General features: G+C 39.7%; 1 protein-coding gene and 1 pseudogene across 2 annotated transcripts in view; one reads left to right on the forward strand and one right to left on the reverse strand.

Annotated features, from left to right (window-relative positions):
* The window catches only part of CPA6 (carboxypeptidase A6), a 402,022-nt gene that overhangs the window by 127,895 nt on the left and 257,782 nt on the right, over positions 1-16,345 (reverse strand). For both annotated transcript variants that reach the window (XM_058275619.1, XM_058275618.1), the window contains exons 4-6: positions 11,718-11,832; positions 9,754-9,855; positions 6,886-6,990 (exon numbers count right to left, since the gene is read on the reverse strand). In XM_058275619.1, coding sequence (XP_058131602.1) covers positions 6,886-6,990; positions 9,754-9,855; positions 11,718-11,832 — 322 coding nt within the window. The remainder of the gene's footprint in view (positions 1-6,885; positions 6,991-9,753; positions 9,856-11,717; positions 11,833-16,345) is intronic.
* Positions 14,015-15,562, forward strand: LOC101439175 (parafibromin pseudogene; annotated as a pseudogene).

Raw genomic sequence — 16,345 nt, forward strand, 5'->3', positions numbered from 1 at the left:
CCATCTGGGGTGGGGGGTGTTATGAATTTGATAACTTTAATAGTTACAGGGATATTCAAATTATGTATTTCAAAATGGATGAGTTGTGTTTTTTAATTTGCCCATTTTGCGTAAGTTGCCAAATATATATATATGTAGAGTTGCTCATAGCATTCCTTTATTATCCTTTTGACATTTGCAGGCTCTGCAGTGTTACACACTGTTTCATTCCTGATATTACTAATTTGTGCTTTTTCCCTTTGTCATTCTTGCTGGAGGTTTTTCAACTTTGTTGATCTTATAAAGAATCAGGTCTTGATTTCATTGTTTTTCTGTTTTTAAACTGTGTAAAATAAATACAATGATTTGTGATTGTCATCATTTTAAATGAGTTACTCAGTGGCATTACATTCTCAATGTTCTCCAGCCATCACCACTATTTCCAAATGGTTCATCTCCCCAAAGAGAAAATCCGTATCCATTAGAAAATAACTTCCCTTCCATTTTCCCATCCTCTGGCAACCTCTAATCTACTTTGTCTCCATGAATTTGCCTTATTAAATCTTTCAATTTAATTGATTTCTGCTTTTATCCTTACTATTTCCTTCCTTTTGCTTGGTTAGGGTTTATTTTTCTAGGTTCTGGAGCAGTGAACCTAAACCATTGAACCTTTTCCTCTTATCTAATGTATACATTTAGTGCTGTAGATTTCCCTCAGTGCTGCTTTTACGGTGTTCCACAATTTTTGATATGTTGTAGTTTCATTCTTACTCAGTTCCACGTATGTTTGTATATCCTTGAGATCTTATCTTTTAAATAACCCCCCTCCTAGTATTCATGTCCTTATATAATCCCCTCTGCTTGAGTGTATGCTGGGCATGGTGGCTTACTTCTCATGGACAGAATATGGCAAAAGTGTTGGGATGGGAAGCGGCTGTGGCTCAATCAGTTGGGCTCCCGTCTGCCATATGAGAGGCCCTGGGTTCGCTTCCCGTGGCCTCCTTGTGAAGGCAGGCTCGCCCGCAAGCGCTGTAAAGCGTGGCCCAGTCCACAAGCACCGTGGAGAGCTGACTCAGCAAGGTGACACAGCAAAAAGGGAGACAAGCAAAAAAAACCACAGAAGAATGTGCAGTGAATGGACACTGAGAGCAGACAGCAAGGGTGGGGGAGAGGGGATAAATAAAAAAATTAAAAATACAGACACAGAAGAACGCACAGTGAACGGACATAGAAAGAAGACAGCAAGCCAAAAAAAAAAAAAAAAGCCACAAGGGGGGAGGGCATAAAAAAAGTGTTGGGATGCCACGTCTAAGGTTAGGTTACAAAGAGACCGTCACTTTCCTCTGGAGCCCACACCCTCTCACTCTTCCTTGACTGCTCTGAGGGAATCTTGGTGCCATGTCACGAGCTATGTTGAGAGGCCTACGTGTTGAGGAACTGATGTCTCCAGCCTCCAGTCAGCAAGGATCTGAGGCTTGCCAGGGAGCTTGGAAGCACATCCTCCCCCAGCTAAGCCTTGAGATGACACAGCCCCTCCTGACACCTTAATTGCAGCCTTGTGGGAGTTGCTTTGCCAAAGGAACCCAGTTAAGCCATATATGGATTCGAGACCCCCAGAAACTGCCAAGTAATGAATGGTTATTGTTTTAAGCCACTAAGTATTGTAGAAAAGAACCCTATGAAAGAGAGAAAGCAAGGGCAGGAAGCCAGACTTGCTGCTTCTTACACATCCTGTTCTCTTGGGGATGACACTCCAGGAAAGCCAAGAGGTGGCAGAAAACACTGATAGATTGGGGTAAAAAGTATAATGAAGGGAGATTTCTGTTCTGTTTACCACGTGTATCTTTGGGAGGCCATCTCCTCACATGATCCCCATGTGATCTAAATGCAGCAGAAGACAAATGGCCGTGGAGCATATTTAAGCAGAAAAAGGGATAGAAGTGGCATCCTGGAGTCTCCTGGGCTCCTATGAGGCAGAGAAAGAGTCCAGAAGTTCCCTGGTGGCCTGCAGAGGGACATGCGAATTAGATGAGTTGGAGGCCTGAAAGCTGATCAGACGCTACAAGAGGGGAGAGGGTGGCCCTACGGCAGGGTCACTGGAGCCCCTGCTGGGACCAGCCACCCATTGGCTTCTCTGGGAGACTGAAGATATAGCAAGAAAATTGAGTTCATGCGAAAGAGACCTTGTACCACTGCTTGGCAGGTTTAAGGTTATTTGTACTCCTGACTCCCCCATTACCCGCCTTAACCCTCAACACCATCGTTAAAGCAAGATGAGGACATCACCTACATGCGTGCAATCTGCAAATGCCACTCTAGATACTGCTGTCTCGTGGCTGTCACGCCTCTGCAGTCCTATGCTTCTGTAAGGACACTGTGAGTGACCTCTAGGCTTACTTTTTTCTACTTCTGGTTACTGCCCTGATGCTGATGGGAAAGTGAATGCTAAGGTGGAGGGGCAATTAGGAGCCAAAACCAGGGAAAAGGAGGCATGGAGAGAGTAGTGGTGACAGAATGACCTGACTCATCTGTGTGCTTGACAGAGGACTGGGGAAGATGGGGGAATGAGCAGAAGCCTTGCCTCATTCATCTTTGGGGAAATGGAGCCTAATCTTAAAATCTTAATCGATACTTCTAACTGTTGTTCCAAGCTCAACTACCCTCAGTTGACAGTCACTGAATAGACGCTTTCTTTTTCCTGCGGTTATAGTGTGTTCTTCTTTTTCTGGGGAATTTTGTTTGGGTTACATGGCTGCTATAAACAGTTGCACAGGTGGTGCACTGCAAAAATCCAGGTATGTTACATATGATAGCACGGATGAACCTTGAGAACATTATGCTGGGTGAAATAAGCCAGACACAAAAAGACAAATATTGCATGGTCTTACTAATATGAACTAAATACAAAGAATAAACACACAGAGTTAAAACCTAGATTATAGGTTACTAAGGGATAGGAAAGGGGCCCTGATGCTTGATGTATGTAGAATTTTTAATTTTTAATTAGCTTGACTCTAAAAGTATGGAAGTGGACAGTGAGTATAAATAGCATGGCTCATTTATAAATGGGATTGTGGCTGAAAGGAGTCGTCTAGGGATGTAAATGTCAATTGAAAGAAAGCTAGAGAATAATTTAGGGACTGGAGGTGGATGAGGATTGTGGTTAATAGTACAAATACAAGAATGTACTATGAACTAGAAAAAATGTACTTCACTATTTTGTAGGTTCTAAGAATATGGCGATGCATGAGAAAAGACAATTAATGTAACTTAAGGACTATAGTTAACAGCAATATTGTAATATTCTTGCATCAATGTCAAAGAAGGTACTATAGCAATGCTAAAGGTCAATAGTAGGGGATATGGTATTTTTTCTTTTGGACTAAGGAAAATGTTCAAAAATTTACTGAAGTGATGACTGTACAACTCTGCACAAAGTGAGAGCCACTGAGTGTACACTTTGGATGGACTGTACAAGGCATGGGACTGTATAACACCGTGAACTATGTCGTGGAAGATGGACTGTGTTTAACAGCACAAATATGAGAATGTTCTCTCACGAACTGTAACAAATGCACAATACTAATACATGGTGTTAATTATTGGGGGGTGTGTGTAGAAGTTTGATATTATTTATGAATTCCAAAAGTAGATAATGGATTATGTTTGTGAACTGGTCTTTTCCTCTGGGCATATTTGATTATATTGGATTCAGAGGTTTCACTTTTACTTGATTAAATAATGATTAGAGCTTTGATTAGGCCACATCAGTAGGACATTCAGTCCCCACTCCTTTCGTGGGTGGGGACTCACAGAGAAACCTCACTGTAGAGAAGGGAGGTGGGAGTTTTGATCCTGCAGCCAAGGAAGTAAATACATAGAGAAGCAGATAAGTGAGGAAAGAGAGAAGGCTTGCTTAGACACAGCAGAGGCCCTGGGAAGAGAGCTGAGCCATTCACCTGACGGTTTGCAGATGCAGAGCCCAGAGAGAAACCAGCCCCAGGAAGAGAGGAACCCAGGAAGCCTGAACCCTGGCAGATGGTGGCAGCCATCTTGCTCCAACACATGGAAATAGACTTTGGTGAGGGAAGTAACTTATACTTTATGGCCTGGTAACTGTAAGCTTCTACCCCAAATAAATATCCTTTATAAAAGCACACAGATTTCTAGTATTTTGCATCGGCACTCCTTTGGCTGACTAATTCAGGTGGTATGGAAAAATATACCAAATGTACGCTATGGACCATAGTTAGTGGTAATAGTCTGATGATGTTCATAATCTGTAACAAATGTTCCATAACAATGTAAGGTATTGGTGGAGAGGTGATGTATGGGAATTCTGCATATTATGCATGATTATTTTGTAAGCTCACAACTTCTCTACTAAACAAACATATATTTTTTAAAAATTCAGGTGTGTTGTTCATATCCTGTGAACTGTGAGATGATTTGGTGTGCTATCTCCAGGAAATCTCTCCACATCATTTACACCACATTCTTATCATTCCAATTTGTTAAACACTTATTAGGTGCTAGGTATTTGTCTAGATCCTGTGGATTTGACAGTGAACAAGAAAGATATGAGTTTGCCTTTGAAATTGACACAGGGAAATACAAATAATAACCACATGAACAAATAAATTTGGGTGTCATAATAAATTACATTCATTGGGGATGAGGTAAAAATTTAGCTGGAATATCTGGGAGATATAGTCTTAAGTTCTTCACTAATACACAAGACAATATTCTATAAATAATACAATATAGTAATACTAATGTTCAGTACATAACCATTTTCTATTTTTTTGAAACTTGAAACAGCAGACAGTATGTTGTGTATATATGGGATATCTAATACAAGCTAACAGAATGAATTTATTAACTTTGTATTTGTTCTAGCAGGATGAAATAGCATTTTAAGAGAATATGAATTTCTTAATAATAGGGATTATTTTGAATTATTAATGGGAATAGTTTGAAAGTTGTAGTTATTACATATAGTATTTATAAAATTAAGGATTCTGTTTGGTGGTGGTAGAGAGGCAAGTTTTGCAAACTTAGTTCATTCTTCGCTATTTATTTATTTATCATTCTTGACTTTTGTGAGAGAGATTTTCTAAGACCTAGGAGAGTTCTCAAAAATCAAGAACTGGGGAGTAGATGTAGCTCAGTGGTTGGGCACCTACTTCCCATGTACGAAGTCCTGGGTTCAATCCCTGGTACCTCCAAAACAAACAAACAAACACAAAAACAAAAGTCAACAGAATAAAAGAAAACACTAAGAACTCCACTGTCTTTGTTTGCCAAAGAGCTGCCAATGCAAAGTACCAGAAATGGGTTGGCTTTTATAATGGGAAATTTATTAGGGGTAAAGGCTTGCAGTTCTAAGGCCATGAAATGTCCAAATCAAGGCACCATCAGAGATGCCTTCTCACCAACGTCAGCTACTGTTAATCCTGGTGTCTGGCCACGTGGCAAAGATGGCTGCCGACCTCTGTCTTCCCCTCTAGAATCCACCATTACCTGGAGCTCAGCTGTGAGCAACCAGGCATGGGGCTTGTCTCTTTCCAGGCCCCCTCTCCCAGTCTAGGCTGCCCTGCCTTTTCCCTGAGTTCACCTGTGGGCTATTAGGCTTTTGGCACATGTTTTCCTGGGCCTCAGCACTTTGAGCCTCACAGAGCTTCTCTCTTTGAGCTCGGATGTGGGCAAACCTGGAGTCCTTTCTCTCACATTGCAGGATCAATTCCTTTTTCTCTGTATTCTCTTTCTGTGTCTCCATTTTTATCAGACCTAGCAAGAGGGCAGAGACCCACACTGGCTGCTGCCTCACTGACGTAGTCTAATCAAAAGCAATCTAATCAAGTGATTTAAGTGAATCCAATGCAACCGAAGGGTACTATACCCACTGGAATAGATTAGTTTAAGAACACAGTCTTTTTGGGATTCACCAAATTCAAACTGTCATACCTGCTATGGCATGTAATTTCCCCATGAAGCACAGTAAAATATAACTGAAATATTTAAATGTCTTTTTCATCCTTAGTAGTTCTTAATAGGTACAAGCCTAAAGAAATGTGTAGTTAATTTTTGGCTAAATACCATCAATTTCTTAGATTCCTTCCCTTCCACTACTAGTACTAGTGCTTGGTGTCCTTTGAAGGGCTGTTTTTTCTTAAACTAAGAAGCCAAGGTTTAAAAAAATCATGAAAGTCGTATTTTTGACAATGAATAGAAAAATATCACAACACATTGTTACTGGGCCACAAAGTCTGCTCACTCTTGGGATAGGGACCCACCTCCATATACCAGCCTCAGAGGGTTCATGATTCTAATGAAGCCTTAGGAAAATGAGAAAACATTATAAGTCATCGCCATTAGAATGAATGAAAAATAACAGAAACTGAGGGTGTTAAATCCACAAGCTAAAGGTCTTTATATTTAAATTACAGACCAGTACCAGGAAGGCACTGTGCAATAATTTGTCACCTCTTTGTTGTTATAGCATATGTGAAATCATTTTGAAGGGAAAGCCAAGCAAGGCAGGGATTTCTGAGATGAATATCACATAAGAAACTGCTCTGCAATACCACAGATTGGAATTTGGGTGATGTTGGTTGCTAAGGATGGCTCCTAAATTGTTTCAATTTCATAAAGTCACTGACATTCAGGTTCTTCCTCTTGAATGAGGGCTGGCAAAATCCTCTCTTCAAGGGCAGAGGAGAGGATAAACTGAGCCAGGGATTATGAGAGACCTTCATAAACATGAAAATAACTCACAAAACCAAGGTGTTATCATTCGATTAGGTCACTGGCTTCAGATTTCCACTTTTGTTCTTTCAGCAGAATAAAAACACATGGGAAGCACCAACTAGCTGAAATGGACATTGTATAAAGGGCTTAACTTACTTCTTTTACAAACCATTGACAAAAGGCAGGACCAATCCATTCTCTTGCGTGAATACCACAGTCTATCCAGACAGCTCTTTTGTAAGCTCGTGATCTTCTGCCGAGCTGAAAACAAGAGTATTCAGGGTAACCAACTCAGGCTTTTATTTTTTGATTCACTGACAAGTATAATTCAATAAAGTTGCAGGCTAATCCACTACAGTTTGATACATTGGGTACCCATAAAAGATAAAGAGGTTTACTATCTACTTGGGAAGTGCAGGCTTGTTTATATAGAAACAATAAATTTATATTGCTTAATTACAAATCAAAGCATCAGAAAATAACCCAGAAAAAGGGCAATCCTTAAAATTGATTTTATTCTCCATTTTTAATACAATATGTGACTGTTACGTAAAAGCCTAAATTACTATGTGTGTGTATGTATGCATGTGGGTGCATATATACCTTAAGAAAGGCGAGGTCTTAAAGAAATAGCTATGCTTTGTAAGTGGATAAAGTTAAATTTTATTATAACACAAAATGGAAATCTTGGTAGTATCAAGTAACAGATTTTTTTTGTACAAATCTTACTATATCAGTATTACTTATAATGTGTTTTCTAATCCAGTAATCAATAGGTAACTCTTGACATTGTATTCATAGTGAATATGGTAGTCACTCATTAATTAATTCAAATAATATTTCAGGGAATCCCTTTCAATGTCAGACATCATGTATGGCACTGAAAAGTCAAACATGAAAAGACAAGGAACTTACATACTTGTGGGAAGAGAGACATGCAATCAATCCATCATGGGAACCCTGGGGTGGCATGCTAATTTTTCCTGGGGAGTTAGAGAAAGTTTCTTAAAAGAGGAGCCCTGGAGTACTTGAGCAAGACTTGAAGCTTGCCTGACAGACAAGCTGGAGGTAAGCAGCGCAGGCCTAGAAGGGAATTTGAGCACACCGTATTTGAGGACCTGCTTCTGGAATACAAAGTGTCAGGCAAGAATGACAGATGAAGCTGGACACAGAGCCAGGGAACACATGAGGCCCTTGGATACTGTGGCAGTTTGATATTACTGATGAATTCCAAAAAGAAATATTATGTTTGTAAACTGATCTCTGGGCATGATACCCTTTGAATGTATTAAATTTGGAGGTTTCACTTTTACTTGCTTAAATTAAGATTGATTCGGTCATATCAGTAGGACATTGAGTCCCTGCCTCCTTGGCAGGCAGACACACAGAAAACAAAATGACAGAGGAGGGCACAGAGTTTTGATGCTAGAGCCCCAGGAAGAGAGATGAGCCTGATAGTTTACAGCTGGCCTTGTGGAGAGAAGAGAACAGCTGAGCCTGGAAAGAGATGAGCCCAGGGAGAGAGACAAGACTTACTCCAGCCTACAGCTGAGATTGGAAGAAGCTGGGACCAAGGAGCCTGAAGAGAAAGAGGGAGCTGAACCCTTGCAGACAACGGCAGCCATCTTGCTCCAACACATGGCAACAGACTTTGGTGAAGCAAATAACTTACTCTTTATGGCCTTGTGACTAAACTTCTACCCCAAATAAATAGCATTTATAAAAGCCAGCAGATTTCTGGTACTTTGCATCAACCCCCCTTTGGCTGACTAATACAGGTACCATGTAAAAGAGATGAGGCTTCATTCTATATTAGATGCAGAGGCTCTAAAGGATTTTGACCGTGTGTATGTGTGTGTATGTGTGTGTGTGAGAGAGAGAGAGAGAGAGAGAGAGAGAGAGAGAGAGAGCTCACACTGAAAAGAGTGTGGATGACAGCTTAGGGGAATGGAGGAAAGAACCTGGGGACTGGAAAGGAAGTTCAGTACTGAGGTCACTGCAGTGGTCAAAGAGAATGAACACAGAGATAAGTGCAACAGCAATGGTGACAAAAGGTTGGGGCAGATCCAAAACATATTTAGATGTCAGAATTGTCCATTTCTGTTGGTAGATTTCACTTAAGTGGCTAAAATAAAAGAAAAATTTAGGACTATGTTCACGTTTCTGAACTGCAGGGGGCAGGGAGGAGGGAGGAAGTGGCAGTGGTGCCATTCATTAAAGAAGACTTTGGAGGAAAAGATAATTTCTGTTGAATATGTTGAGTCGGAGGTGCTTATGTAAAAATCCAGAGAAAAATGCCAAATAGGCTTTAAAGTTCCAGAGAAGGACTCCACTGGATAAAAAGGTCTGGGGGTGATCGTTGAAGCCATGGCGGTGGCTATGCCCAACTAGAGAGGGCTGGAGAAGTGAAAGGAGAGCTGAGAATAGAGTCCTGGGATTAAAAACCTAAGGAAACAGACCGAGAAAGAGGAGGCAGCAAATGAGACCCGAGGGGGCTGTTGGAGAGATAGGAGGAGAACCGAGCAGGAGGACAATGTTGACCTCGGCAAGGGTGGTTTTTGAGAAGTAGAGGCAAATACCAGTGAGTCAAGGTCTGAATGAGAGTTGAGGAAGCGGAGGCAGTGAATATAGTTAAGTGTTTTTACAAGTTTGGCTGAGAGGATCAGTAGCTAGAAGAGAATGCAGAGTCAAAGGATGGGAATGACGCATACCTTCTTACACATTGTATAGTTTTGCATTGGCTCATCCTACGTAGCACCAACTCATAAATAATTGTGAAGGACATTAACTTTGTAAGTGCATCAGTAGCTCTGCAGAAGTTAGAAACAGTACTCTCTGTAATACTCAATGGTAAAAATTAAATGTGGCTAAAAAACCCAAGGGAAAATTTTCTTTAAGTTATCAGATGATGTTAAAGTTGAAACTCTATGAAGACCATTTCATTTATTTTCCCCATAAGCCAAAATAGAAAGAGGTGAATGTTTGGTAAATATTTTTATTTAGCTAACAACTTCTTATTTTTACCTTTAACACAAAAAGAGATCTTCCCTCATATGATTTTCCAATAGAAAACATGTGAATGAGGCCAGAATGCGTTTTATTCAGATGATGCATCCAGTTTTGAATCTAAAAGCAAATAAACAAAGACCATGTCAGACTCTCTCACAATTAAGGAGTTTTTACAGAACCAAAGATAACAAAGGGACAATAAATCTTGGGACACAGAGAGCTTACATGGAGTATAGAATTTAATAAAAACAAATTTTATAATTTAAAAATTTTCAGTATACTTAAAATGACATTTTTTGTTTTTACAAAGAATAGCTTCATGATTTTGTATTGTTTCCTATATAAGCATTCCTTCTCTATCACATGTGTAATATTTTGATGGCAGAATTTTATAGACAACTAATTGTATTTCCATTTTGAAAATCAAAATTTATTTTCATATTTCCTCCAATATTTAAGAGGAAAGGAAAGAAAGCTGCAGGAAAACCATCCAAACTACTTGAAAGTGTTAAATTAAGGTCCCATATATTTTAACTTGCTACTGAAAATGAAATGCTGAGAAAAGGCATTATCTTTTGTATTTAAGATTATTCTACAGAGCCACATGTCAGAGGGCATACACTTTGAATAATTTTCTCAGTAATGGTGATAAATTTGCATTGATCCAGATACACACTTATCTGTCATCAGGAGAAGTTATATTTGAGACAGATGAATAAGATGCTTAGCAAGAGGGGTGATGGCTCTGACTTAAAAGCCCTTTAAAGAGTAAGGAAATCATGTAACAGTGTCCCACTGGTTCCATTATGTGGGGGGGGGGGGGGGGGGAAGCCTGCACTGAAAAAATGTTCTGAGGTACCTGTATTTTTTCCTTTTTAAAAAATTTAGTCTAATGAGCAGGATATCTATATCTTATATATCTATAATTTTGACCAGTTTTTAGTGCATGTTAGGAGCACTTCCATGTGCAAAGTTATCTAAAACCTTTCCATTGCTTCTGATTTCAAGTTTATCAAAAGCATGCTGAGATATTAAATACTTGGAAATAATTTGAAAGGACAGTCACTGTCAAGAGAACCAAAACTACTTGTAAGAATATAACGGGATGTCATTAATTCTATGTGTGGTACTTCTTTTTCAATTCAGGGAGAGGATGGTTTATTCATTAGTCAATGTGTGTATTTATTCATTTAGTCATTCAGTAAACAGCTTTCTTTTGGGACATCTCTCTTTGCTCACAAGAAAGTTATGCCCTGACCTCATGGAACTTACAGTTTACTAGGAAAGAAAGGTATTAAACAAACAATCACACAATGATATAATTGAAAACTGGGGTAGTCATCACATGCATATGCTACGGGGGCAGGAAATACCCCAGGGTAGCGTGGTCTGACCTAGTGTGGAAGATTAGAAACACCCACCATCTTACTAAAGCTGAGATGTAGTAGTTCAGGTGGATGGTAAAAGATGTGGGGTGGAGTATGGTTGCTGTGAGTTTTCCAGGTAAAATAAATAATGATCCGTTCAAAGGTCTTGAGGTGCCACAAATGAGGTTTGGTCTTTGGGAAGTCTCAGCTTTGCAGAGGGTGCAGGGAAAGCATGAAAGGTCACTCCACCCCTCAACCAAATCATTGCCCGCACGCTCTGGCTAGCTTTTTGTTAATGTCTGTATGGCTAGCCTTCCATGGCTTTTTGTTAAGGTCTGTATAGCCATAATTATTACAACATTATCTCACTCTTCCATTGCACTTCCCATGCCCTTTGTTGGGGTAGGTTGGGTAAGGCAAATGAAATTAAAATTATTTTGCTACTTATATAATGGATGAGATGATTGAATTGAGATTCCTAGGAAACATAAGAATTATATTTATCGTTCATATAGCCCTTGTCTCTGTTTTGATTCCTGTTTCCCAATGTGGAGACCAAAGTGATAACGACAGGCTTGTATAAAAGCAATGAAATTTCCTTTGATTACATACTTCTTCCAAGGAGTGATAAACTTCATAATTATATCCAGGAAGGGATCTTCGATTTCTTTGGGTCCGCAAACTGCTTCCCGCTTCCAGTGCTTTCTGGAGATCTTCTATGAGAACCCTGGATTTTCAGTGAGAGACACGATGAAGAATAAATTGAGATAATATAAAAAGCATGTGATATCAAAAGAAAATCATAAATCTATGAAAAGGACAGCAAAGATGAACAGTTCTAAAAAATACCAAATGTTGGGAAAAAGTTCCTAAGGAAATGAAAACTGTTAAATAAATGGTATAATAAATTTAAAATGTAAATTTATTATGGGCAGATAGCCTAAATAAAAAAATAGTAATAATAGCTACATTGAGCATCTACAAGAACTTCATAATAGCTATGAGCACTTAGATTTACTGAGAACTTATTATATGTCAGGCACTGTACTATGTATTTCAAATCCCTGCTCTTATGATGAAGTAGGTTCTATCATCGTTATTTTACAAATGGAGAAACGGAGCCTCAAAAGGGTTAAGAACTTGCCAGCAGCACCCTACTAGTGAGTGCAGAGCCAGAATCTAAACTCAGAATCTGAATCCAAATTCAAGTCTTGAGACTCTGTGGCTGATGTGACATACATTTTCTTGCTGCTCTGCTGCTCCCCTTTCCATGTCCTCTCTTTGCTCACATTCCTTTCATCAGTGAGAAACTGCTCACATCATCACCCTGCATATGTATCCCAAGATGAGAGAAATGGGAAGAAGGGAAGAAGCTGCAATCCTCAACAGGAAACCGAAAAAATACCCACAGCTGGAAAGAGCTATGCAGTGGGCTGCCAAGAGCAGGAGTGTTAAGAGAAGAAAAGCTGAGCTAGCCAAATGAACTCATTTGGAGGCTAAAGGCTGTGGCCAGGGTGGGGGATTCCAGGGTCCTGCAATGCGTGGTGTCACTAGTGTTCTTGATGTTACATCTGAGCTGGTTATAGGCTCAGTACTCACCTGCCCCCATTAAATAGAGTGACCACGAAGTAACAAGGGCTCCAACCACCTGAAACACCTAAAGAAGTTGAAAAGCCCGTGAGTGATTTTTTTTGGGGGGGTTGGCAGGTAACTAAAAGCTTTCCTATTTTATCTTCCAAAAATTACCTTTTGCTTAATGGTTTAAGTGCTCTAAAATATGTAATAATATCTTTAAATAACTTTCAATGCTGATCTATATAAGCCATTTAATTTTTAAAAAGTTGAATGACCCAAATAAATACTTCTTTTGGGCCATGATTTACTGAGGTCAAATGCTGGGTGTAGGATACTCCTTTTCACTTATTTATTGTTTATCGAATGCCCAGTGTGGGCAAAGTCTTTAATCAGGAATTAATCATCTGCTTACTGCTTTTGTGTTTCAATTTTTTTTTACTTTAAAACTGGAAATATTTAAAAAATCAAGATGGAGTGGTAAAAAGTTGGTCAATTCCCTTGGCAGCTGCTTGCAGTGGTTCAAAATTTGAGTGGATCTTCAGGTTATCAGTGTGAATAACTTGTGCATTAGTGTTTTCTTTCTCCTCTCCAGGCAGTACATTACAAATGACATTATATTTGCATAGGATAAAGAATTGTACAATATTGCAAATGTAGGTCTTAAGAACTAAATGAGGTTGCCACAGCTGCTGTTGTAGGCAGGGATGGCTATTGGAGCTGCTGTTGGGTCCAGGGGTGATGGGGGTAGGGAAGCTGGAGAAGAAAAGGGATAGGGGAGGGGAAAAAGGGAGGGGGAGGTGACTGGAGAAGGAGGAGGCATGTCCTGCAGTGAGGAGGGGGTGGGGGATGTGACAGTTAGAATTTTGTGACTCCCAGAAAAGATTGTTCAGGATCTGATCCATTCCTGTTGGTGTGGGGCCCTTTGATTGCATTAAATTCAGTTATAGGCCTTTGACTGGATCACTTGATTAGATTACTCTAGGGCTTTTGATTGGACTACCTCAGTGAGGTGTGACCTAGGTTAGGTCTCTGCCCTCTTACTGAGGTCTTATATAAACAATGACACAGGAGACAGACAGAAAAGGGACCTCTACAATTTTGACCCTGCCATGTGAGAAAGAGGACTCCAGGTTGCCTAGAGTTGCAGAAAGGCTCAGACACCCTGAGAGGCTCAAGGGAAAGAGGCCCAAGAAGGGAAGCCTGATTGCCCACAGCTGAGCTCCAGGAAAAAGTGAAGAGAGACCAACAGACCCACCATCTTGCCTCACTATGTGGCAGGAATCTAGGATTTGCTAGCAGCAGACTTTTGTCTTTGGCAAACCCAAACAGGAAGGATGGCAGACATGCTCAGTGTTTTGTGACAGTACAACATTCAAGAGAGGGAGATGGTGGTGAAGGGAGATGAATGGTCTTCAGGGAGTTCTCCTGACCCAAGAATGTGAAGATCAATTTGCATTTTGGGAGACTGGAAAGGAAGGCCAACCCAGAGAGTACTACACATTGGCTTCTATCTTATTTCTACTTAATAATGTACACCCTTCTCATCCCTTTTATGTCCGACATGCAGCCAGTGAAAACCTTCCTTTGGTTAGAAGACCTGACTGAAAAGATCTTTTGGATATCTCAATGATGAAGTAGAGACAGAAGTGCCCCTAGAGATAGATCTTCAGCAGTGACCTACACAAGTTTTAACAGAAACAAAGAAACTAGGAAGGATGATGAAGAGTGCGTGTGCCTTGATAAAGAGAGATGGGCTACTCATTTAGAGGGTCACAAAGAAGGGATTGTACAAACTGAACAGATTAGATCTTTTCTGAGGCTATGTCAGTGGAAAAAATTGCTGCAATCAATGCCAAAATTATGGCTCAGAAAAGATTTACTATCAAGACTGATCTAGATGATGACATAACTGCCCTTAAACAGCAGAGTTTTGTGGATGCTGAGATAGATGTAACCCAAGATACAGTCAGCAGAGAGAGAGAGTGTGGAGGACGAGAACAACTATATTACCAAGCACAAGATTTTTTCCAATGATATTTTTGCAATTCTTCAGTCTATGAAAATCAGAGCAGGGCATGCACTTAAACAGTGACCGGCCCCAAATGCAGCACCTGCAGATCCCACATTGCATACCAAATGACCAATCCCTGCTGCCTACAACAGATATGACCATGAAAGATTAAAAGGAAAAGAAGAAATGGAAGGTTTCAAAACTGACATTATGGGCACCTACCACGGTACAACCCTGAAATCTGTAATGGATTGTACATCTGCCTATAAGGCTCAAACTCTTACAGCACAGCCAGTTCAAAGACCCGTTTCCCAAGCAAGACCTCCTCCAGATCAGAAGAAAGGCTCTCAGACACCCATTATCATACTTTCAGCAGCTACCACCTCTTTATTAACTATGCTTAATACAAAAGACCTTCTACAAGGTCTGAAATTTGTTGCATCAGATGAAAAGTAGAAACAAGGTGATTAAAGAGAAAATGAAACTCTAATCTAGAGAAGGAAAGACCAGATCCAGCCAGGGAGCGCTGCAATAAATGTTACAGTTCCTTATAGAGTACTAGACCAACCCCTTAAACTTATGCCTCAAGACTGGGTCTGAGTTACAGTAGTTTTTGTACAAGGCCCTGCATGGCAATTCAAAGGATGGCTGTGGCTTTTGCCTGATGGATCACAGTTGACATATTATTAAAATAAAAGCCTTCCATCTCAAGTACAATGAAGTTTGTCTAGCTCCAAATGTTCAGAAATGGGATGTAACAGTATTAGAACTCGGCTATCACAAACATTGTTTGGACAGACCATTTGTCTTATGGTTCTAGGAAACAATAGACAGATACATGGTAAAACATAAATCCCATTTGAGATTCTGAATTTTTTGGTTTCCCACTTTTCTGAAAATTTGGATTACAAAGCTTAGATATCCCTTGATCTGTAGACTGAGATTCAAGCCTTATGAATTTACAAAGAACTTACAAATGAAGATGATTACAGACCGATCTGCTATAAGACCTTATTTGATAATTTGTGCTTCAAAGGATGATGCCTGTAATCCATATAAACAAACTTTTCGGCTTATGACTGATTTTTAAATATTACCCTTCTAGTCTAATGGAAATTGTATTGGTTGATAGAACCTTTTTCTCCATTGGTTAAATTGGCATTATGTAAAATTTGCTTCTTTTAAAAAAATAAATACAGGTTACAATTGTGTGTATATTTAGAGGCTAAAAGGCTTTCTAAGCCATCTTTCTTCTGATGTTTCATTGCTCAGTTGTTACTTTTATTGAAAATACTGTGTTGTGAGAACCAAATGAACCCGCTATGTCAAAGTCCAAACTTCCCTACACTTTGATAGCCTCTGGGGTAGTCAAGAGACAAGTTTGATCAGGGCTGAGGACGTTATGACCTGTCAATTTATTCCAGTCATCGCAGGCAACAACCAGGTATGTTTCCCCAACCAGGACCATCTATCCATTCCTTCTTGCTACTTTTTTCCTATCCTAAGAAACTAAGGGAAAAAGATCTGCCCATGCCAGCAATCTACACAAGAATCGTTCTGAACTTCCAGTTTAGAAAGATAAAATACATAAATACCAAATAAAGTTTTCAAAGATTTGAAATTTTTGGAGAATAGTTTACAAAAACAAGCTGTA

The sequence above is a fragment of the Dasypus novemcinctus genome, chromosome 14, assembly GCF_030445035.2.
Source record: "Dasypus novemcinctus isolate mDasNov1 chromosome 14, mDasNov1.1.hap2, whole genome shotgun sequence".
Lineage (NCBI taxonomy): Eukaryota > Metazoa > Chordata > Mammalia > Cingulata > Dasypodidae > Dasypus > Dasypus novemcinctus.